Source organism: Asterias amurensis, chromosome 6 (genome assembly GCF_032118995.1).
Source record: "Asterias amurensis chromosome 6, ASM3211899v1".
Classification (NCBI taxonomy): Eukaryota; Metazoa; Echinodermata; class Asteroidea; order Forcipulatida; family Asteriidae; genus Asterias; species Asterias amurensis.
In genome coordinates this window covers 9,731,584-9,754,649 of record NC_092653.1, presented here as the reverse complement: position 1 = coordinate 9,754,649, position 23,066 = coordinate 9,731,584, and the positions used below count along the sequence as shown (strand labels likewise).

General features: G+C 40.6%; 1 protein-coding gene across 1 annotated transcript; it reads right to left on the bottom strand.

Annotated features, from left to right (window-relative positions):
• Positions 1-803: 803 nt before the first annotated feature.
• Positions 804-22,864, bottom strand: LOC139938982 (phenolphthiocerol/phthiocerol polyketide synthase subunit C-like). The gene is made up of 5 exons (XM_071934673.1): positions 22,733-22,864; positions 13,256-13,561; positions 11,121-12,592; positions 10,157-10,250; positions 804-9,992 (listed from the first exon to the last, which is right to left on the bottom strand). Exons 2-5 carry the CDS (start codon positions 13,521-13,523, stop codon positions 4,441-4,443), a joined length of 7,386 nt encoding a protein of 2,461 aa, XP_071790774.1. The 5' UTR covers positions 13,524-13,561; positions 22,733-22,864; the 3' UTR covers positions 804-4,440.
• Positions 22,865-23,066: the final 202 nt, after the last annotated feature.

Genomic DNA, 23,066 nt, shown 5'->3' with positions numbered 1-23,066 from the left:
AAACGGGCTAGATAGCTTGGCTGAGTGCCGGTGTTTAGGTGAAATCTATCCGCTGGAGATGCTGACCCCAAATGTTTGGAAAGTAGTTTATACACAGTTCGCTGGGGGAGGCGGGGGCGCGGTACGCAAATATCTCGGCATTTCAATCTCGACGTCGCAGGTTCAAATCCCGCTCTAGTCAACGTATCTTTGTTCAACCAAACATAAGTCAGTTGTATGATAATAATGAATTAAGATATATATTATCAAAGTAATTTTCGTTTAGCCCAGTAATAACTGTGTGTGTTTTTGTCTTCTTCGGGCGAAAGGGAAAACAGTATCAGCCTCATTATTAAAGGCAGTGGACACTATTGGTAATTATTCAAAATAATTATTAGCATAAAACCTTTATTGGTTACGAGTAATGGGGAGAGGTTGATGGTATAAAAATATTGTGAGAGATGGCTCCCTCTGAAGTGCCATAGTTCTCGAGAAAGACGTAATTTTCCACGAATTTTATTTCGAGACCTCAGATTTAGAACTTGAGGTCTCGAAATCAACCATCTGAACGCACACAACTTCATGTGACAAGGGTGTTTTTTTTTCTTTCATTATTATCTCGCAGGTTCGATGACCGATTGAGCTAAAATTTTCACAGGTTTGTTATTGTATGCATATGTTGAGATACACCAACTGTGAAGGCTAGTCTTTGACAATTACCAATAGTGTCCACTGCCTTTAAGGGACACAAATAATGGAAAATGTTTATTAACGGATCAGTTGAAATGTGTTTTTCATAAATTGTATTTTATTATGTTCACACCTTGAATAATAAATGTATCGGTTATAACAAATCCGACTCTGAGTAAATACATTAATGCGTCGCTGAAAACCGCTAAGCATTTTTCTGATGAGAAAATAATATTCATAATTATATTGTAATTTTCTTAAATCATTGTTTCAGAGTATCTGATCAACAAATTTCATTGCGGGAAGACCTCTTGACGTTGATGGCTGCTCTAAATTCCGACACCCCTATGTTCCAAAAATCGCCGATGTTCCGAGAAAAAAAAAAGACTGTCGGAACATAGAAATGTCGAAACAAAACCAAGCGTTTTCGTTAGCCTAAAAGTAATTTTAACCCACATTCTGGATCACAATTTTCCAGAAATTATGACCCGTGACCCAGGTCATCTTTGATCCGGAATTGGTTAACAGGTTGGCAACAGTGACCCTTTCGTTACCTCTTGTTTATCAAACAAATTTTGTTTAAATGAAATCAAACACCGCAATAATAAGGTACGATAATCACAAAGTGTGAAGCAACATTAATTAAGATATAGAAACAAAGTTGTCAATACCATGCCTGTCATGTTCTGTATCGAATATTGAATGATATAAACAAGTGTTCCCCCATTCTGCAAATATTGTTCAAGTCCCTTAGCCCTACCTCTGAAACATAACCGTCACAAGTGAGGGAAGCTTTTTTTAAATCATGTGTATTTTGTATTATTTATTACCCTCTTGCATTATGTTGCATATGAATAGAAAGCTTAGGTGTTCTTCTTTAAAAAGACACTAAATGTGCATCAATAACATGTTGCTGGACTTGGCCAAAAACACGTACAGTTCACCTGAAGAAGAAAAAACAACAACATTTATTTACAAAGACAGAATTGTCTCGTCAGCGTCCGTCTCATACTATCAAGGTTTCCCAAAAGTACTTAGTTATGAATAATCAATAAACATTTATAAATTCACAACGTTGTAAAAACCTTTACAAATACTTGTGAATGATATTTTGAGGGTGATTATAAAACTGATCAACTCAATGTGTTTAACTGAAGCCCGGTTCACAAGTTTAAAACATTGTGTAAGTTCTAAGTACTAATACAGACAAGTTATGCAAACCATTAGAAAACTGCTATCATAGTTAAATACTTCACTATGTTTCTTGTCGTTTACCATTCCTCCACCAACTGTTAATTTTAATTCAGAGAGGGTAAAAGTAGTTTTAAAAAAACAAAAACAGTTTCTTTAATAGTTATGTTCTATACGAGAAACTGAATTTAACACTAAAGCCTAATGCTGGTATACACCGTTCATTCGTATCAAGTATAAAGTTGCTAGAAGTAATATTATTAAAAAAAAAGAAAACATTTAAACATTAATGACTCTTCAACCAACGTTCCACCTGATTGAGACATAGTAAGGACAAGTTCTTCATATAGGGTACTAATTATTTTCTTATACGAAAGACAGAGTTTATGCTGGTATACACCATTTCACGGTACAACTTGGTTAGTAAAATTATTGTTAAAGATATATTATCTGTAAAACAAAATAGCTTTAACCACCATCTTCCTCCGCCAACTTTTAATTTGATTTTGATCAAGTAAGACTATGTTCTACTAAAGGCCATATGTATTTTCTTGTTTGACTTCTAATGAACACCGTTTCCATGGTATAGAAAGTAGGATCGGGCTAGTCAATGTCAATTTATTCATTCAAAGACAGGTGACACAATAATTGGTAATTGTCAAAGACTAGCCTTCACAGTTGGTGTATCTCAACATATGCATAAAATAACAAACCTGTGAAAATTTGAGTTCAATCGGTCATCGAACTTGCGAGATAATAATGAAAGAAAAAACACCCTTGTCACTCGAAGTTGTGTGCGTTGAGATGGTTGATTTCTAGACCTCAAGTTCTAAACCTGAGGTCTCGAAATCAAATTTGTGGAAAATTACTTCTTTCTCGAAAACTATGGCACTTCAGAGGGAGCCGTTTCTCACAATGTTTTATACCATCGACCTCTCCCCATTACTTGTCACCAATAAAGGTTTTATGCTAATAAATATTTTGAGTAATTACCAATAGTGTCCACTGCCTTTAATTGAATTAAGATCATTGAGCAAACGATTCAAAAACTGCGTAGACTTACCCGGTATAAATCTTATTTTTAGGAAAAAAATATATTTCTAGAAAAATATAAAATAAATTCATAACAAAATATTCCGAAGTTGTTCTTGAGTTTATTTTGTACATTTAAAGGCAGTGGACACTATTGGTAATTGTCAAAGACCAGTCTTCTCACTCGGTGTATCTCAACATATGCATAAAATAACAAACCTGTGAAATTTTGAGCTCAATCGGTCGTCGAAGTTGCGAGATAATAATGAAAGAAAAAACAACCTTGTCACACGAAGTTGTGTGCTTTCTGATGCTTGATTAATCAAGAAAGGTTTTATGATGATAATTATTTTGAGTAATTACCAATAGTGTCCACTGCCTTTTAAACAAACCAAACAATTAAGAAAGAAAACACCAGAATGTTATTAGTTTCACAATTTTCTTGTAGTTTTACACGTGGTATTTTAAATTGCTGCCATGTCACCGAGGTGTTTAAACAACATAATTATGTTGAATGTCAGTGGCAAACTTGCATGCCTAATGTGGTGACTCCTCGTGGAAACAGTGAATATATGTTTTAGTGTTAAAGATTCATTTCCTCCACCACGTACTTACTAATATTAACTTGTCAACTGACTAATCGGAGTGTTTTCCCCAAAATACCAGTGTAAAAGTAATACCCTATTGTTGACACTAAAATAATACAGATGCATCAACAAACTAGAAAACGTACAGTACGGTTAAACAATGGTTTCGTTTAAAAAGAGAGTTCTGTCTCATAAGAAACAAAACTGGGCCCAATTTGATGGCTCTGCTTACCGTAAGCACAGAATCGGCGCTTACGGAAGCAGGGAATTCTGTGCTTACGGCAAGCGTATTTCACGGGTTAGCGGCGAATTTGGGCTTCTGCGCGTGCGTACTTCACACGTTACTAGATATTCTACGCTTTATAAGGTAAGCGCAGAAATTCGGCGCTTGCACGAAGCGGAGAATCGCGATCGTAAGCGAAGAATTCGGCGGTAAGCAGAGCCATGAAATTTGGCCCAGGTCGTTAACCGGTTCATTTACTGCAATAAATCTCATTCAATCATAGTGGACCCGTACCATGAAATATGTTACTTACATTCATGCATGCGTACATATCTTATTAGCCGTGTACAAAACAGTGCATTCTTCCCTCATTTTGCCAACCAAAATATTGTTGCACACGCGCTATGTGCAATTAACATATTTCATGGGATGGGGTCCCTATTGAAGGACGATCATGTAGAAACTACGACCTGTTATCTTGTTGTACATGGTATTTTAGGCTTATATCCATGTGCGTTGTTTAGAATGCAACAGTTATTATTATCTGCTTTGTGTAGCTTTTTGATATTTGTGGTGTTTTTAAAACTTGTTTAAGCATTGTAATATCTTTTTTGAGAGTAATACAGTTGTTAATGTATTATGCCGCAAAGAACATGCTACTCAACCAATAACAAACAACCAGACCTTATACCTTGGTCGATGTCACAACAGTATGAACTGGACATACTAGTGTTTCGTTTATCTTTTGGTTATAGATGTACATACATGACAAATCTCCTTTAATACCTCTGCAGATCTGGTCAGAATGTACATGTGGTTACCTTGAAGCAGAACCTTCTTGAATCGAAACTCTCTGGTCCTCTGCATTTCCCAACCATCAAGCAATCCTGGAGATACAAACGTGTCCTCTTTCCCGCCAAAAACTGTAAGTCCGCACTTCATTGGTTTCCGCGGCTTGGTTGGGTAGACCTTACACATTCCACACGCAGCTTCTATGCAGGGTACCAACCGACGCATGAGAGGTAGGTTGGAGAGAGTAGTGTTGTCCAAAAAACTAAATTTCACCTTTTCTTCCTTCAGTACTTTCAGAAGCATTTGTGGACTCGACTGCATTGACTCCTTGATTCTATCAAATGCTCTGTGTGAAATGTTCAGCTCTTCTGGGTGAGGGTATGGCACTGTTGGTGCGTACCATGAACTGATGAACAAATGTTTGGGGCTCAATCTGTCTTCGGCCACAAGAAGATGTGCAACTTCGAAGGCGATCAAGCTTCCCATACTATGACCGAAAAATACAAAAGGCGTACCACTTAGTTTAGGCACTAAGTTATCACGTATCAGTCGTGTGATCTCACTCAAGTTGTTTAAAGGTGGCTCGTCAGCTCGACCTTCCCAACCTGGTAGCTGAATCATTAAAACTTGGATGCCATATCGAGTCAAGTGTCCAATCCAGGAAGCATACAGAGATGGACCTGCACCATTTGAAGGGAAACAGACAAGCTTGACTGCAATGGATGAAGGTGCTTCGCCCTCAACGACTGCAACCTTTGGAGTAGAAGAGTCTCTGATGTCACTTTCTACACTTTCGTCTCTTGCATCTGCTTCCTTTGCGAATATGGATTTTGTGATAGTCTTCCCGAGTTCTTCGATTGTATTCTTATCGTTCAGAAAATCAAGAGCTCCAAGATTGACTTCAAACTGTTGGTTGACCTGTTGGCTGAACTCTGAAGCCTTAAGTGAGTCTAGACCTAGAGATATAGGTGACGAATCATATTGAACAGGATCTGTTAGCCCAAGTTGTTCGCTTAAGAACTCGGCCAACTTTTCCATGACCTTTTCACGAGCCTTAGGAACCGGGAGCTTCAGAATAACTTGTCGCAGTGTGTTCTCAGCGGCTGCCAGATAAACATCTCGATCATGAAATATGCTTCGCATCATAGACACTGTTCCTTGTTTTTCCGTGAAGTGCTTCAGCATGAGACCGCGATGTTTCTTGGCGTACAGATTGCGGTTGAAGTAGCCGGAAACACCGAGTTGTGGTACATTGGCTTTCAACGCACAACCAATGGCACCTAGAACATCATTCGGAGTCATGCTGTCGACACCGTTTGTTTGCCACATACGGAGTAGATCCTTACGCACTGCAAAGCCAACATTGCTGATGACTCCTGCTTGCAGTGCAGTTGCTGGTAAACCTCGTGTGTGTCGATAATGTGACAATGCGTTCAGGAAGACATTGGCAGAGCAGTAGCTCGCTTGACCAGCATTACCGATGAGAGACACAATTGAGGAGATCATTAGAAATCTATCAAGCTTAATCCCTAACTTTTCAGTCACCTGGTGTAGTAGTAAAGCTCCATAGGCCTTAGGTGCCATTACACTGTTCCACGATTCAGTTGTCATATTGTAGAGAAAACCATCATTGAACACAGCAGCACAGTGAAAAATACATTTCAAGGTTGGCCAGTTATCAGACCCTTTTTGCATTTTCTTCAACTCCCTCTCGACATCAGTGGCGTTGGAAATATCCATTTGGATGTGCTGAACATTTGCGCCTACTGTAGCAGCTTGTTGGATAACTTTCTGGATCTCATCATTCATTGGTCGCCTAGAACCAATGTAGATATAACCAGCTCCTCTGGCCACCAACCACTCCAGCAACTTGAGACCAAACCCACTTGTACCTCCAGTAATGAAGTACGCATATTCTTTGTCAGCAATGAAGCCATCTTGTTCAAGAGATAATGGAAGAAGAACTTCATTTTCGCTTACTTCAATGATTTCTTCCTCAGGAATGGGTGTGTTTGATGCAGCAAGGGATGAAAAGTCTTTGAAGTTTTCAAGATTACATGACAAATGACCCTCAGTTATTGGGTCAAACATCTTCCAGAGATCAGACAAAGCAAGTGACATATCTTCAGTTGTTAAACTCTCAACTACGGCCTGAACCTTGGGATCAAACATCATCATTTTCATTTTAGGAGGGAGAGTTGGAAGATGTGTATGGTTTCTCTGATAAGTCCCTTCTATTATCACAACAGTGGCGTTTCTTTTGAGCTTCGGTAACAACGACTTCAGGGATCTGTCCAGTGTTGATGCACTGGTGCACAGAAACAGAACATCGATCGATGACTCATCAACACTGTTGGAGCCTGTTACTGTTGTACTTGAGTTCTTGGTGTCACGGCCTTCGTCGCCTTCATTCAGAATAACTGTTTCAGCTCCGGAGGAACGTGCTAACTGCTCTGCTGCTAGTAAGCTACCGTCAACAACATCGACCTTGAAGCCAAATCGCATGCCAGAAGACACTGGTATAGCCTGATCAAACAAGACGGCATAGGGTAGGAAATCTCTAACAATACTGACAGCTTCACTGCTGGTCAAATAACTAGGCACTTCTGTCAGGTTCGAGAACTTTGCTGCCATTACTGACGAGATCGTCTGGCAAGTGGTCACTCCAATGAATGTACTACTATTTTGGGCCAGATCTGACTCTTTGCCTGGTCTGCCTGCATACGTACACAAAAATGAAGCATGCTTACTTGTGACATCCGAACTAGATGTGTAAAATAGAAAGGCTTCAACTTTAACGGGGAAGGATTCCTCGTCAACTTCATCAGTAGCCTTCAAAGGAGTGTTTCCTACGAAGATGCTACCAGACGATGCCTGGGCATCTAATGACCAGCCTGTTGCCGGGACAATTCCTGGACTCTCCGATATACTGTCCATCTGTATCCGTGGGGTTAAAATGTCAAATGACGTTCCCCGAGATGTTAGATTTCGGACGGCGAGGCAATTTTCGTCACGTAGAAAAGCATCTTCTCTTCGAAGTATTTCCCATGCGCTCTTAGCACAGTCTTCACTTTCTCCTGTGATCGGTAAGTCGATCAAACTCCCACTGAGATTATTTTCTTCGTGTGCCAAGATCATCGGAACAGCTTGATTAACTGCAGCAAAAGGTTGTATGTCATCTCCTTCGTTGGTCTTGTACCCTCCCTTTGTGATAAGAAGTAACTGTAGTTGCATTCTACCAGCCATCTGCCTGACACCATTAAAAACAGCACAACATGCCAACGGGCCATCTTTTTGCAACTTCTCGAATTGGTTCTGTGACATAACAGACTTTGTGTTCAAGTCAATGCCAAGAGCTTCAGAGGTTCTCATCAGGATGAAAATTGTGTCAGTGTCTTGATACTTAGATAGGACCTCAAGCACCTTCTCTGTTATATCCGTGTTACCTTCGATCACTGCCAGATCGACGCCATCTTCTTTCAACAGGCGTATCAAAGATAAACTTGTATCCGTACCGTCAGAAAACATGACGATCTTCTTTTGGAAAGCAGTCGTTGATTGCGTTGATGAGATATCAAGAGTGCCGAGGTTTTTCCAGGATGTACTCCACACCTGATGTTGTATCTTTTCGGCCTGAATGGTTTCAAACACAAGCTCCTTCACTGAGCAAAATACATTCTTTGTTTCGCTGTCTGCCACATCTATGTCACAAAAGAACTGTTGGTTGGTGTGCTTCACCCTCATGTGGATGATGACACGTGGTGGCGTTTCTGAATGGAGAACGAACCGAGTTATACTTTTTGGAACGCGGTATATGGATCGCCACGATTCGCCGGACATGCCTTGTTTCTCCTGAGCTGTTAACAACATCAAAACAGCGAATGACTGTAAGATGCTGTCCATAAAGGCTGGATGGTACACGAAACGATGGAATTCTCGTTGCACACTGGGAGGGGCTTCAGCAGTCACTAAAGCCTCTTTGCAATCTTCGGAATAGGTAAAAGCTACCATTCCTCTGAATGTCGGTCCAAGCTGAAAGCCACACTCACGAGCCAAACCATAGAAATCTTCGGTTGGTCGAGCTTGGGTACATCGTTTGGAAATTCTCTCATCATCAACTTTAGCTGCAGAGGATTGTTGGGCATTACCATAATCTACGGGCCGCGTAATGTTGAGATGGCAATGCTGTGTCCATTTCTTGGTTGATTCTTCGTGACTTCTGAGTGTGAACAAGTACTCATCTGATGTCTTCTCTTCTACAGTTGTCTCCAAATAACCTTCGCAATCGGGTGCGAACATGAAACGATCAAATGACAAACCAGAGAGTACCATTGGATAACGTTTATTGAACAACGATCTAGCTGCTGCAAGGGCCGTCTCTGTGTACGCAGCAGCTGGGACAACTACTGCACCTTGCAGTACGTGGTCTTTCACCCAAGGAACTCTAGACGCATTCAGGTTAGCCCGCCATATCTTTACCGGTGACTCCTTCAAGTAGAATGTCTGGCTTTGCTCACCAAGTAGAACATGTTCACCTTCTTGTATCGGAAACAGAAAGTCCTTGATTGCCTCTTGCGTCATACATGAGCATTTCTCTCGTTGCCAGGGGTAGTGTGGAATCGATACAACGCGGCGGTAGGCTGGTTGGAACAAATGTCGAAAGTCAACCTTTATACCGCTCACATGAAGCTTCATCTGAGACATTAGAAGGTTCTCTGAATCTGCCGCTATCTTACTGGTATCTCGTGGTCTCACTAATGACCCGGTAGAGATAAACTTGCCATCTGCATCCTGGAACTCTGTGAATGTCTCTCGAAGAGCAGGAAGCAGCGATGGATGGGGACCGACCTCGACGAATACACGGTAGCCGTCTTTTGCGAGTTTCTTCGTGGCTTCCATGAAAGAGACTTGTCTACGTACATTCTGAAACCAGTACGCTGGCGAGTTGGCTTCCTCATCCGTTAGATACCGACCAGTTACGGTCGACATCATGGGCAGAGTTTTGGTCTTACCTACCACTTTCTCCGTGTTCAAGAACTTGCTGACCTTGTGAATAAACGGATTCTTGACGACATCTTGCTGTCTACTGTGGAATGCATTATTGACTTTAAGTACAACACATTTTACATTATCAGACTTAAGATCATTAACAAAACCCTCGACAGACGAGCTGTCTCCAGAAAATACAACCTGAGTTGGGCTATTAACAGCTGCTACATCAAGCAGCTTCCCATACTTGTTGTTCTTAGCTAGCTGTAGGGTGTCTTCAACACGGTGCAAGACAGCTACCATCTTGCCTGATCCGCTGGTCTTTTGTAGTTCCCTCCCTCTGCGGTAGATGAGCTTTACTGCCTGCTCCAAGCTGAGTAATCTTGCTGCATAGGCTGCTGCAACCTCTCCAACACTATGTCCAACCACTGCGTTGGGTACCAGACCACGCTGCCTCCAAAGATCCACAAGTCCGATGGCCACTGCACAAAGACATGGCTGGCTGATTTCTGTAATAGGATAAGATCAAATATCTCTTTTTAAACACGATGCAGGTTAACATTTTTAGTACGCTTATATAGAGAAAGATTGCTTTGTCAATTTAGCACCTAGATAAGTTTAATGAAATAACCCCTAAAAATTTGCAGAGATATGGAAAAAGGGAAATACTTACCAGTCTTGTTTATCAATTCTTTGCTTGTTTCCTTTGTCAGCATGGCAACCAACGACCACTTAGTTCCGCACTTCCGGAGAATCTCATCAATAGTCTATAAACATTTAAAATAAAGATAAAATACACAACATATAAAAATACAAGAATAAATCACATTAAAGGAAACAAAATTAGAACGCCCACATATCCACCAACAACAAAGCACATTATGTACCTATTTTGTTCATTCCAGCAGCAACAACATTTAATAGAAGAGAATTTGAGAATGCGACCTTGGGGTTCACATGCCCGAACTGTGTAACACCCAGTCACGAGTTTGCAGAGATACCAGGGGTGATTTGGATAGTGCCCCTAAATGTAAAAAATATATATATATTGACTGCCAAATCATATAAGTATCGAAAGACTAGGGTAACGTGGAACATGTATTGGACAGTAAGAGCACCGACACTTCAATCCGGCTGTCGCAGGTTAACATTCCACTCGCAAAAAGAACTTCACCTTTGTTCATAATGATTAAAGGAACACGTTGCCTTGGATCGGTCGAGTTGGTCTTTGAAAAGCGTTTGTAACCGTTTTTTATAAAATGCATATGGGTAGAAAGATGTTGTAAAAGTAGAATACAATGATCCACACAAACATGCCTCGAAATTGCGTGGTTTTCCTTTTACCTCGTCGACTAACACGTCGGCCATTTATGGGGGTCAAAATTTTGACTCCCATAAATGGCCGACCATGTTAGTTCGCACAGTAGAAGGAAAACCACGCAATTTCGAGACAAACTTGTGTGGATCATTGTATTCTACTTTTAAAACATCTTTCCAACCATATGCATTTTATAAAAAACGGTTACAAACGCTTTTGTTTTGACCAACTCGTCCGATCCAAGGCAACGTGTTCCTTTAAGACACATTGTATCACAATTTTGTGAAAATGGATTCCCAAAACTAATTCTCATGTTTACCTTAATCTTCGAAGCGAAAACAGGCTGCGTCCGCATGAGCTCCCTTGCCATGCCCCACCACTGTGTTCCCATACCAGAGAATACGAAGACTATCTGCTGCTTAGTGTCTGAAGTTGCTGAAGCTATGCCTTCCACATATCGAGCTTTATCTTGAGGGACGTTGTCCAGTTTATGCTGGAGCTGTTCAAGAGCATCCTCCCTCGATCGAACAATGAATCCGATACGGTAGGCGTGGTGATGGGATCGAACAGCTGCGGTATACAGTGAAGCATTGTACACAAGCTTGTTTCCGTTGACTGAATCTTCAATGAAACACTTCTTCCAGTCTTGTACTCTCTGATGAAGAGCTTCTTGATTGGCTGCAGATAGGAGAAGACATGCCAGGGTGTCCTTCTTTTCTGTCGAGCTCTTGATGCCATTTGACACACCATTTGACCTCTCCAGAACAAGGTTGGCATTTGCTCCACCGAAGCCAAAGGAGCTGCAGCAGGCAAGATTACGTCTGTCTTCTTTAGGCCAGTTGGTCAACGTCTTTGGAATGTTAATCTGAAGAGCTTTGAGGTCCAAGTTGTCGTTTGGTGCTTCAAAGTGGACTACACGGGGGATACGTCCTTGATGTAGACTCAGTGCTACTTTGATGATTCCAGCCACCCCTGCTGCACCCTCCGTATGACCCAGATTGGACTTAACAGAACCGATGTATAGTGGAGGGTCTTGAGGTCCGCGATGGCTTCCCATGACCTCACCCAACGCACCGGCCTCTGTCTTATCACCCACTTTTGTTCCAGTACCGTGGGCCTCTGCATACACTATCTCTGAGGGGTGCACTCTGGCGTTGCGGCAAGCACTCTTCACCAGGTCAACTTGTGCTTCGTAACTGGGGTTCGCAATTCCCGGAGTACGTCCATCGTTACTGAGTGTACCTCCTCGTATGACTGCGTAAATACGATCTCCGTCCTTCAAGGCGTCACTCAATAGTTTCAGGACAACCACACCAGCCCCCTCGCTTCGAGAATAACCGTCAGCTGATTGATCGAAACTTTTGCATTTCCCATCCCCTGCCAGCATTCCTGCTTGACAAAAGCCAATTGTAGCAGTAGGCATCAGTATCAAGTTGACCCCGCCAGCTAACGCAGTAGAACATGAGGTTCGTTTTAGTGCCTCGCATGCCAAATAGACTGAATAAAGAGACGACGAACAGGCAGTGTCCACTGAGAAACTTGGTCCCCGAAGATCGAACTCATAGGAGATACGGTTGGACACCATGCATGAGTTGGTGCCTGAGTTGCTGTACTGGTTCATATTGTGATACGGTGTAGTTGTAAATGTGTTGTACTCCTGTGCAGTGACGCCCATGTATACACCGGTCTGAGATCCTCGTAACGCTGACGCGGGGATCCCAGCATTCTCCAAAGCCTCCCATGTGACTTCAAGAAGCAATCTGACTTGAGGGTCGAGATGAGCTGCCTCATCTGATACAAACAGGATGGAAATGAAAACACATATAGTATAGTGGTGGAAGTGTGTATTGCAAGTACAGCACGATGGAAGTTAATTAAAGGGACACACAGGCTCACCGTTTACGCAATTTAGGGGTGTAGAATTATAAATTATGTTTTTATAGATGGTTGCTGTAAAAAAAAAATCATCAAAATGTCACGTATTTAGCGAAAAAATGGGTGGGGGGGACGGCCATATAACAAGCTTCCGTTACACGGACTTTTTGAATGTGAATCTTACGTTAGATTTTTCACCATTATTTACATTTTGTAGCGATATTTTGAATACGTGATCTTTTTCGTCAATTATTCGTAATAATGTTGTAAAAAAAATATTTAAATTTGGTTAAGTACGTTACTTTTGGACGGCTGAAAGTAAAACTAGCCCGGAAGGTCACGTGATTGTTTGTACCACTTTTTGGTAAGAACAATCACGCGATCTGCGTATTTGTCTTAAAATGCTCAAAAACGGCTAAATTTGATGATTTTTTTTAAGGACTGTTCTTCTTCACTCCTGGAAGACCGTTGAAGTCATATCTTGGTCTATTTTTCAGCCCAAAAAGCCCAATTCGGCCGGTGTGTCCCTTTAAACTACTGTGGCCAAAGTTTAAAATTGAAATTGATTTAGGTATCTACCTGGTGGCATCTTAAAGAACTGTCTGTCGAACATGTATGGATCCTGTGAGATGTATCCACCATTTTGGGTGTACAGTTTCCCCGCCGCTTTATCTCCAGGACTCAGGAAGTAGCTTGCGTCAAAACGATCACGTGGTATTGGTGTTGTACAGTCTAGGCCTTCTGCCAGCATCTCCCAGAACTGTTTGACGCTGTCGACCCCGTTGCCATAGCGACATCCGATTCCGACTATTGCCACCTTTTGATTGGCGCTCTGAGGTTCTTCCATTCTTCACGCTCTGGCTCCTTCACTTAAAGAAGTTTAGTCTGAAGAAAAAATTAAATCGTGTTGTTATTATTGGGAGCGGCTTACAAACATTTTTGTTCCAAACAACGCCCACTTCAATGTTGTTGTTTTATTTTAGCTTGGTTATTTTTAACGTTTATACGGATTTTTTAACTTGAGAACAAAAGAGGTCGACATGACGTAGGGATTTGGAATACTATCTGGAATTACACAAGTCCAATCAGTCTTTTTTACCGTGTTGAAGAACATAATTTCCAGGTGTACAGGACAAAAGGAATGTCCACAAAGTGCAACACAGAGCAGGGGTTGGCTTTACAGGGATTGTATAAGCGGATTAGGCTATGAGGCCTTGGACAAGTCACGAGGGCACAGTTCGTCAAAGGTAAGAGGTCGACACAGCAAGACGCGACAACGAGATCTTAACAACTTTTTACTTTCGTCCTGTTTCACATCATGATGTTTAAAAACATGCTTTATTTTTGTTTGGAAGTGCTTGGCGCTTTTTTGTGCGTTTACTGAGAATGTACATAGTCGTTTTACAGTTTCTGTTTGCGAAACCTTTTGATAGAAAAGTATGTTTCCTGAAGACAGGCAGAGTATACTGTTCGAAGCGACGAGACCACTGGCTTTTTTTTTTCAGAGCCAACATTCCACAAAAAGAGACAATTAACATGGTTGTATCCGCAAGTTTACTATTAAGAATTTATAGTTTTCTTAAACTATGTTCATTTTTGTATGATGATGTATACTCTATTATTTTTTAGGAGATGATCTTTGAACCCATCTTGAATCACCACAAGGTATACCCTCTTGGCATGGACTCTCAAATTGTAGTCTAAATGCGTTTCAAGTTTCAAGTTAATAAACAACATTGAAAATTGTCTGCAGCAGGAGTTTCGTCGCCACGCATGCCAAAAGGGAAAGAAACACACGATGCAGATTAAATCTACAATGGCGTAAATATGTTGTTAAGTAGTGCTTTACAGTAGAAATCAGTCAAGCGCTGATACTGTATACAGAAGAAAAACAAACTATGGCAAAAAAAAACGTCAAGGTTGTTTGACGTTTTATTTTGGGCCAGCCCATAACTTTTCCTGATGCGTGCAGGGTTCGGTACTTTCACAATCATACTATAACAACATGTTAAAGAGTTAAAAAAAAAAGTGTTTAAAGCCGAGTCATGAAAATAAAGGTTGTAGCTACATAAACATTTGCGAAATAAGATATAGAAAGTGTTGGGACACTCAAATATATAAGTTATGAATTGAAATTGAGCAACTCAAATTGGAAAACAGTTTATAGGCGAGTAATCAGGGCTCATTTTCACAAATTTCGTAAGCACAGAAACTTGCTAAGTACAGCAAAGTATTGCTTAACAGAAAAAGAATACCAACAAAAATTACATTTCCTTTACATTCCTTAGCAGAGACAGTTGCTAAGCAAAAATGTCCTGCTTAACAGCTTATGAAATTTGCCCCAGATATGTGACCCTATCAGAGAGGGGGAAGAGGGGATGATATTGGTGCACAACGAGAGAAGGCTTGACTGAGGAGGGGGTAAGGAGGGGAGACGTATGTCTACTCGAAGTAAAGGTGGGATTTCTTTTCTTGATTAATTTCATTTTATTTCATTTATTCTGATTGTGAAGCAAAGGATTCTCCAAAAAGCAAACTTAACACCGTATATTAGCCATAAAATACAACGGAGAGAAGACCAAAAGAACGTTCCCTTTTTTTAGATGTAATTTAAGAAAAAAATAGCTATGATATAATTATTTTCAGGTATGAATTTCTGTGAATCAAACGACGCTCGGAATAGCGAACTTAATCACCGTATTAGCCAATAGCCACATGAAGAGAAAAGTGGAAAAGTTTTAGTTTTAACTGCGGGATGAAAACCCTAGTGAAAAAGTGAAATAATGCTGTTGGTTGGTTTTCCAGCGGAAATAGGGACTGAAAACTCAGCAGCGCCCAACCAACCCCAACGACAAACAGCTTGTGCAACAGGGCCTAATTTTATGGAGCTAACAGCAAATATTGTTCACAAATTTCTGCTCAGTACAAATGAGTTGTCACAAAGTGTACTTGTGACATGGTATTTTGGCTGGTAATTTTGTTCTGTATGGCAAAAGGGTATTGTACTTTAAAAGCAGCTCTGAAATGGGGACCAGTTGAGAAGAATACAAGAGCGTCAAGGCCGTGTGTCGTGACCGTTAACAGCATCAACTGGTGAAACTACCGGCGCAAGCTTTTGTGTTTTATGTATTGTAGTCAGGTAGCTTAGCGAACGGATGTGGACGTTCCGGACAAAAGCACCAAATTTTGTCCACGTGGTCCTTATTACCTAAGCTTTGCATTTTTGATAGGAACCACCTCACCAAGACGTATTATGGCGGCCATCTTGGATTTCCAAGATGGCCGCCATTTAAAAAAACCTGTTTTTGCCAGTATCTCACCTCCTGAGTCACCTAGGATCACAATTATGGTGTCTAGATGTACATTTCCATGGTCAAGGAATACATCTTCACCACTTAGAAAAGCAACAGTGCTTTTTTTCTTTGTATGGCGGCCATCTTGGATTTTTAAGATGGTAACCATATAAAAAACCCATATTTGCCGGTATCTCGCCTCCAAAATTACATAGAATCACAAATAGTGTGTCCAAATATATATTTCCATGGTCAATGGATCCAACTGTACCACTCAGAAGAGCAGCAGTGCCTTCTTTCTTTTATAAAGCGGCCATCTTGGGTTTTCAAGATGGCCGCCATATGAAGAAAACACACATTTTATCAATATCTCACCTTCTAAATCACTTATAACCACAATTTTGGTGACCAAATATACATTTTCATGGTCGATGAATTTAATTGTACCACTCAGAATAGACCTTTCTTTTGACACGTCACGAGTCACGTGACAAAACAATTCCACCATCTTGGTTGGCAAAAGTTTGTTTACTTGTGTGTAAATGTATACAGATACGAACTTTACAGTCGAATAATCATGATTCTTAGCCGCTGTTGCTGCAAAAATTGGTTCGGATCAAAAGAAGGGTTAAAGTTCTTTCGCTTCCCTGAAGTTGACAAGTTTCAGGATCAAAATAAAGCGTGGATAGATGCCGAAACACGTCCGCCAGCGCAACAGGCATAAGATTGGCAACCTTCACGACATGATGATCATGATATTCATGACCGGATATGCATGCATGCTAGCCCACCTTGTTGAGCTGTTAATGGCTCCGCTTTTAACATCGGTCTCAGCACTGTCACGACAGTGATGAGACCGATGTTAAAAGCGGAGCCATTAACAGCTCAACAAGGTGGGCTACATGCATGCATGCATGGTGTGACCACTTTGTGTCCGGTAAATCATTCATTATTTCCGTGTTATTGTTAGCAAGTAGAAGTACAGACTCTAGTCTTTGTTGTTAGTTAGCGTTTTCCTCGATAGTTGGATTATTCATATTGGAAAGAATGTCACACAGAACTGCCAGTTTTCTCATAATAATAAATTTGAGACATCACACATTTTCTTCCTGTTCCATCTACCTCCCAAAAATGGTTTAGAGAATTATATAGAGAACAGTGCATTTTTTCTTTCATTTTCACACAGTCCCACAGTACGAGTATCACACATTTTCATGTATCCACATTTTGCTCGCAAAGCATAAAGAAGGGTTACCGTCACTTGCCAATGAACTGATCGTTTTAAAAGTCAGAATGGAAGGGGCCTACATACATGGTTGCTGGGAAGAGAGAATACTGGTCTTTAACAATTACCAATGGTGTCCAGTGTCTTAAAGGAACACGTTGCCTTGGATCGGACGAGTTGGTCAAAACAAAAGCGTTTGTAACCGTTTTTTATAAAATGCATATGGTTGGAAAGATGTTATAAAAGTAGAATACAATGATCCACACAAGTTTGCCTCGAAATTGCGTGGTTTTCCCTCTGCTGTGCGAACTAACATGGTCGGCCATTTATGGGAGTCAAAATTTTGACCCCCATAAATGGCCGACGTGTTAGTCGACGAGGTAAAAGGAAAACCACGCAATTTCGAGGCATGTTTGTGTGGATCATTGTATTCTACTTTTACAACATCTTTCTACCCATATGCATTTTATAGAAAACGGTTACAAACGCTTTTCAAAGATCAACTCGACCGATCCAAGGCAACGTGTTCCTTTAACAGCCCCCAGCTGGCACAAGGGTAGAGTTGTCTGACAACTGGTGATTTTTCGTTTAAGACACAGCCAGTTTCATTGCATTTTGCTGTTCTCTCAAGTAATTTCAAACGTGCAGATTCCAGTGTGCTATGAAATTTAACCTTTTGCAGTTGTACTAGGTGGGGTATGACCCAAGTTGTCAAGTAGTAAATTTGTGATCCAGATCACTGAACGAAGGAGGTGAGATATTGAATGGGTTTATACTTAGCAGCCATATTGAAGGTGATCGATGGCCTGCTTTTCCAAGTGGTACAGTTGCACTCCTTGACCATAACAATATATATTAAGAAGCCATTATTGTGACTCTAAGTGACTTAAAGGTGAGATATTGGCAAATACGTTTTTGTCTTCTTATGACGGCCATCTTGAAAACCCAAGATGACCACTACATAAAAAATCCAAGATGGCCGCCATACAAAGAAAACAAAGCACTGCTGCTCTTCTAAATGGTACAGTTGGATTCCTCGACCATGAAAATGTATATTATTTGGTCACCACAACTGTAATTGTGATTATAAGTGATTTAGGTGTGATATTGATAAAAAATATGGGTTTTCTTCACATGGCGGTCATCTTGAAAAACCCAAGATGGCCGCCATCCAAAACAAAGAAGGCACTGCTGCTCTTCTGAGTGGTACAGTTAGATGCATTGACCAGAAAATGTATATTTGGTCACCATAATTGTGATTAAAAGTGATTTAGAACATGAGATATTGACAAAATGTGTGTTTTCTTCATATGGCGGCCATCTTGAAAACCCAATATGGCCCTATATAAAAGAAAGAAGACACTGCTGCACTTCTAAGTGGTACAGTTGGATCCATTGACCATGGAAATATATATTTGGACACACTATTTGATTCTATGTAACTTTGGAGGCGAGATACCGGCAAATATGGGTTTTTCATATGGTTACCATCTTAAAAATCCAAGATGGCCGCCATACAAAGAAAATAAAGCACTGTTGCTTTTCTAAGTGGTGAAGATGTATTCCTTGACCATGGAAATGTATATCTAGACACCATAATTGTGATCCTAGGTGACTCAGGAGGTGAGATACTGGCAAAAACAGGTTTTTAAATGGCGGCCATCTTGGAAATCCAAGATGGCCGCCATAATACATCTTGGTGAGGTGGTTCCTATCAAAAATGCAAAGCTTAGGTATTAAGGAACACGTGGACAAAATTTGGTGCTTTTGTCCGGAACGTCCACATCCATCTCAAATATGGTCATAAGCTGCCTGACTATTGGTATCTCTTGAAATCAAGGTTATACAAGTAAGCATTAGTTTGGTTCTTGGAACCGCATTTGATTGATAGCCCTGCACATTTAATTTCAAAAGGATCGTACTCTTTAGACATCGCCGAAAATCCGGAGTGAATTTCAATATAGGAAGAATAAACCCTTGTTAAAGATACACAATTTGAGAAAAGTTACTGGCACCAACTCAGATTACAATTTTGGGGCAAACAAACGAATAAATATGTTTAGATAACCACATAACCTCGCAGTGAAATTTGTTTTTAATACTGTATACTTCCGAATTATACTGAACGAATGCTTTATCACAAGGCTTCTAACCAAGAGTCTGTATTGCCACTAATTTAAAGACATGGTTTACCAAGGTGTTTTATTCAGTTATCTGTAAGCATAGAGGAAGATTCTTGTAAGAGTGATTAAGAAACTTGTTTTTACTCTTCATCTGAGTAAAATAATTTAAAGAGGAAGACACATTTTTATGGAAAAGGGATAAACAAAAAAGGTATCATTGTGTCTGTAGACCATTCCAGGAAAATCATCGTCCATGCACACGCAGTAGGCCTAGAGAAGTCATAGGGGGTGGGGGTGTGAGGGTGCCTCCATTCACCATTTGAAAAAATCAGTTATGCATAGCTATACATAAGGCACATTAATCACATTCAAAGATTAATGGGGGTGGGCGTACTTCTGTTGCTGCAGGTTGTTGATGTTATTTTTTACATTTTTTTTATATTTTGTTCTCGAGTTTATTTGTTCAAGTAGCAACAGTCTAACTGACGCAGGACATAAATCAACAAATGCCATGCAACAAGGGCAGTCTCAAAACTCAGTTACAATTCATGTCTGGCAAAACCACTGCCTCCGGCTCTTTTTTTAGAACCAACATCGCTTCCAAGAAGAGATTATTACCATAGTCTGATGGATTACTATGAGTCTGGTCTGATCTGTAGGAATTGTGTAATATGATCGTTCAAATGTTCAAACGTACCAACAGGGGGCATGCAACAAGGGCAGTCTCAAAACTCAGTTACAATTCATGTCTGGCAAAACTACTGCCTCCGGCTCTTTTTTGGAACCAACACCGCTTCTAAGAAGAGATTACAACTATAGTCTGATCGAATACTATAGTAGTCTGGTCTGATCTATAGAAATTGTGTTCAAGTTCGTTTCCATCAACAATACCAAATTTTCGTGTCGTGACGATCACGATTATAATAAGGGAATCAATGTGTGGTGAAGAGGTTTTAAACTATTTGGTTTAAACCAAACGAGGCCTGTAATTTTACCGAGACGAAGTCGAGGTAAATTATCAAGAACCAGGCTTCGGTGGGTTTAAACCACTAGTTGAAAACCGATTCAACACACTTTGATTCCCATTCATAAATACCTTTTCGGTAAAAAAAACCACCAATACTTGTTGTTCAAAAGGTAAAATAAATGCAAAAATTATAATTGCTCAATGATTTCTTTCAACACAACACCCCTCCAGCTATGAAATGGTAGGGCCCCTGGTTAAACAACTCCTTATAAGGAGATGTTGTGCGCGTCGCGCGTATCGCGTGTTGTTGTTCAGCTGTGTTTCAGCCGTTGCTCTCGACCAATACGATAGAAGGAACTGTCTTATAAAGCACGGGTGCAAGCGCAAAACTATCAAGAACCAGTTTGGCCTCGTTTGGATTATATCACAAGTTGAAAACCTCTTCACCACACATTGATTCCCTTATTGTTCCTTTTAGTTTGTAGTTAATAAAATTTCCATCCAAAAGTAACACAGCTGTTTTACAACCATAGAGCTATATATATTGACTAGAGCGCTAACACCCTGTTATACACGCACTAAGGTTTTGAATCCGTGTGGGCGCATCCATGTTTATGTACAAACCAACACAAAAGCTTGAAATTTTGTACGGCAATTGTACGGGTATTTGCATGATCGTGCGTCTGTTCTTTTTTATGTGCCATCGAAGCAAAAAATGCCGTAAATGTGAACGCACAATCTGCTGATCAGCGCACAAACTGCGAGCGTCATGTGCGTCATGATTAAAAGGCGCGTTTACCTTTTTTTAGTACGGCAACCAAGTCGAAGTTACGGTTTTCGTAGCGCGGACGTACGCGAGTGGACAGTTGCGTACGTATATACGCACACGCCGAATGTAAAATAATCGCGGCAATGTGTGTTCTCTTAAAATTCCGAATTCACGCAACACACCAAACATGTCTGCGCCTAGGGTGGCTTCAAAACGCAGAGCAAGTTAGCGCTCTAGTCAATATATACAGCTCTATGGTTACAACTTACTTTGTGTACACTACGGGAAGTGATTTAAAAGGAAACCACAATAAATTGGGGGTAAACTAACGGCAGTAGTGCTTGGTAAAATGAATAATCTCGATCAATGGGTAGAATATTAGGCAAAATCGGTAAAAGTTCAACCATTTATTTTAACAAAAAGGGAACATAGTCTTCACGTGGGTAAACTTTCTACCCAACTGTGCTGTTCTCAAGATGTTGCAGATGCTAACGATCATGGTTCCCTTTGTATACAGACATGGTAATATTTCCCCCCCCCCCCCCCCAATGCTGAGCAATTGTTTGTCACGGAAGGTAGCTTGGCTTACATCATACTGGAATGAGGAACCTTGAACAAGAGGGCGACCATAGAAATGGGTAGACAATTTAGGAGGAGAGGATGGGACTGAACTGTGAGCAATTGCCGCGGACTGTTGAAGATCTGGACCCAATTTTATAGAGCTGCTTTAGCCAAAAAAAAATATTGCTAGACAACTCTCTGCTCCGCAGAAATGAGCAGGATACCAGTCACAAATTGAAGAAAAGTAATATAGTAGTTTGGCTGGTAACCTTATTCTGGTATGCGCGATTTTGTTATGCTAATAGCAGTACTTTTCGTGTTTAAGCAGCTCTTTGAAATCGGGCCCCTGGAGTTGCGGAGGAAGTGGGTTGTGGCCGCCATCTTTTCAACCCTATTGCCTAACTCGGAATGGAGTAGTGAGCAGAGGCGTAGAGTGGAAAGCCTTGATGGGCCCAACTTCACGTAGCTGATTCAGCAGATATATCTGCTGAATCAGTTTATTGCTTAAAGACACCGGACACTATTGATAATTGTCAACGACCAGTCGTCTGGCTTGGTGTAATTCAACATAATACATAAAATAACAAACCTGTTAAAAATGTGAGCTCGATTGGTCGTCGGAGTTGCGAGATACTATGTCACACGAAGTTGTACTCTTTCAGATGCTTGATTTCGAGACCTCGAATTCTAAATTTGAGGTCTCTAAATCTAATTCTTTGAAAACTACTTCTTTTTCGAAAACCATGTCACTTCAGAGGGAGCCGTTTCTCACAATGTTTTATACCATCAACTTCTCCCCATTGCTCGTCACCAAGAAAGGTTTTGTGCTAATAACTATTTTGAGTAATTACCAATAGTGTCCTCTGCCTTCAACAACTTTGGGTTAGACGCCCACAACAGCTTTCGATGGTATAAAGCACTTTTAGGGAAATTAAACACTTCAAAGTAATAATGCGGTTATAAAAAAAAACAATGTTTGTGTGCCCTAAAATTTTAACTCAAAAAGCATTTTAGAAACAATTAATATCACGGTCAGATTTTACAACAGAGTTAACTTTACATAACAGTGTAAATGTTAAGTAACACATAACTCCCAGAAATGAAAATGAAAAGCTTACCTTTCGTCTAGAAGATACAATGTCCATCGAGCATAGTGTGATCTGTGAACAGTCTCAACCACAGCCTATTAGAACATTTGTGTTCAAAGAAAACAACCAGACGCATTTGGAACTGGGTATTCCCAAGCCCAATTCAGCAATATCAAAATTCAACAGCTGATGTGGCTGCTTTTTATATGCGGTGACACAGAGTGATACCTTCAACCTGAAGAAGACTAACCAATAGTAGGGTCCCACGAGCACACCCAATTCAAGCCTACTGGAGCGCGTATGCGGACGGCCCTGATGGAGAAAGGATATCACCCAAACAATTTCTGTTCATCACCCGTCGGCC

Excerpts from the sequence above, each read along its gene's own strand:
- LOC139938982 (XM_071934673.1), bottom strand. The coding sequence starts at position 13,523 with ATGGAAGAACCTCAGAGCGCCAATCAAAAGGTGGCAATAGTCGGAATC. Across the intron at positions 10,251-11,120 it reads TTTTCGCTTCGAAGATTAAG|ACTATTGATGAGATTCTCCG; the intron begins GTAAACATGAGA and ends AAATGTTTATAG. Across the intron at positions 9,993-10,156 it reads AGAATTGATAAACAAGACTG|AAATCAGCCAGCCATGTCTT; the intron begins GTAAGTATTTCC and ends ATCCTATTACAG.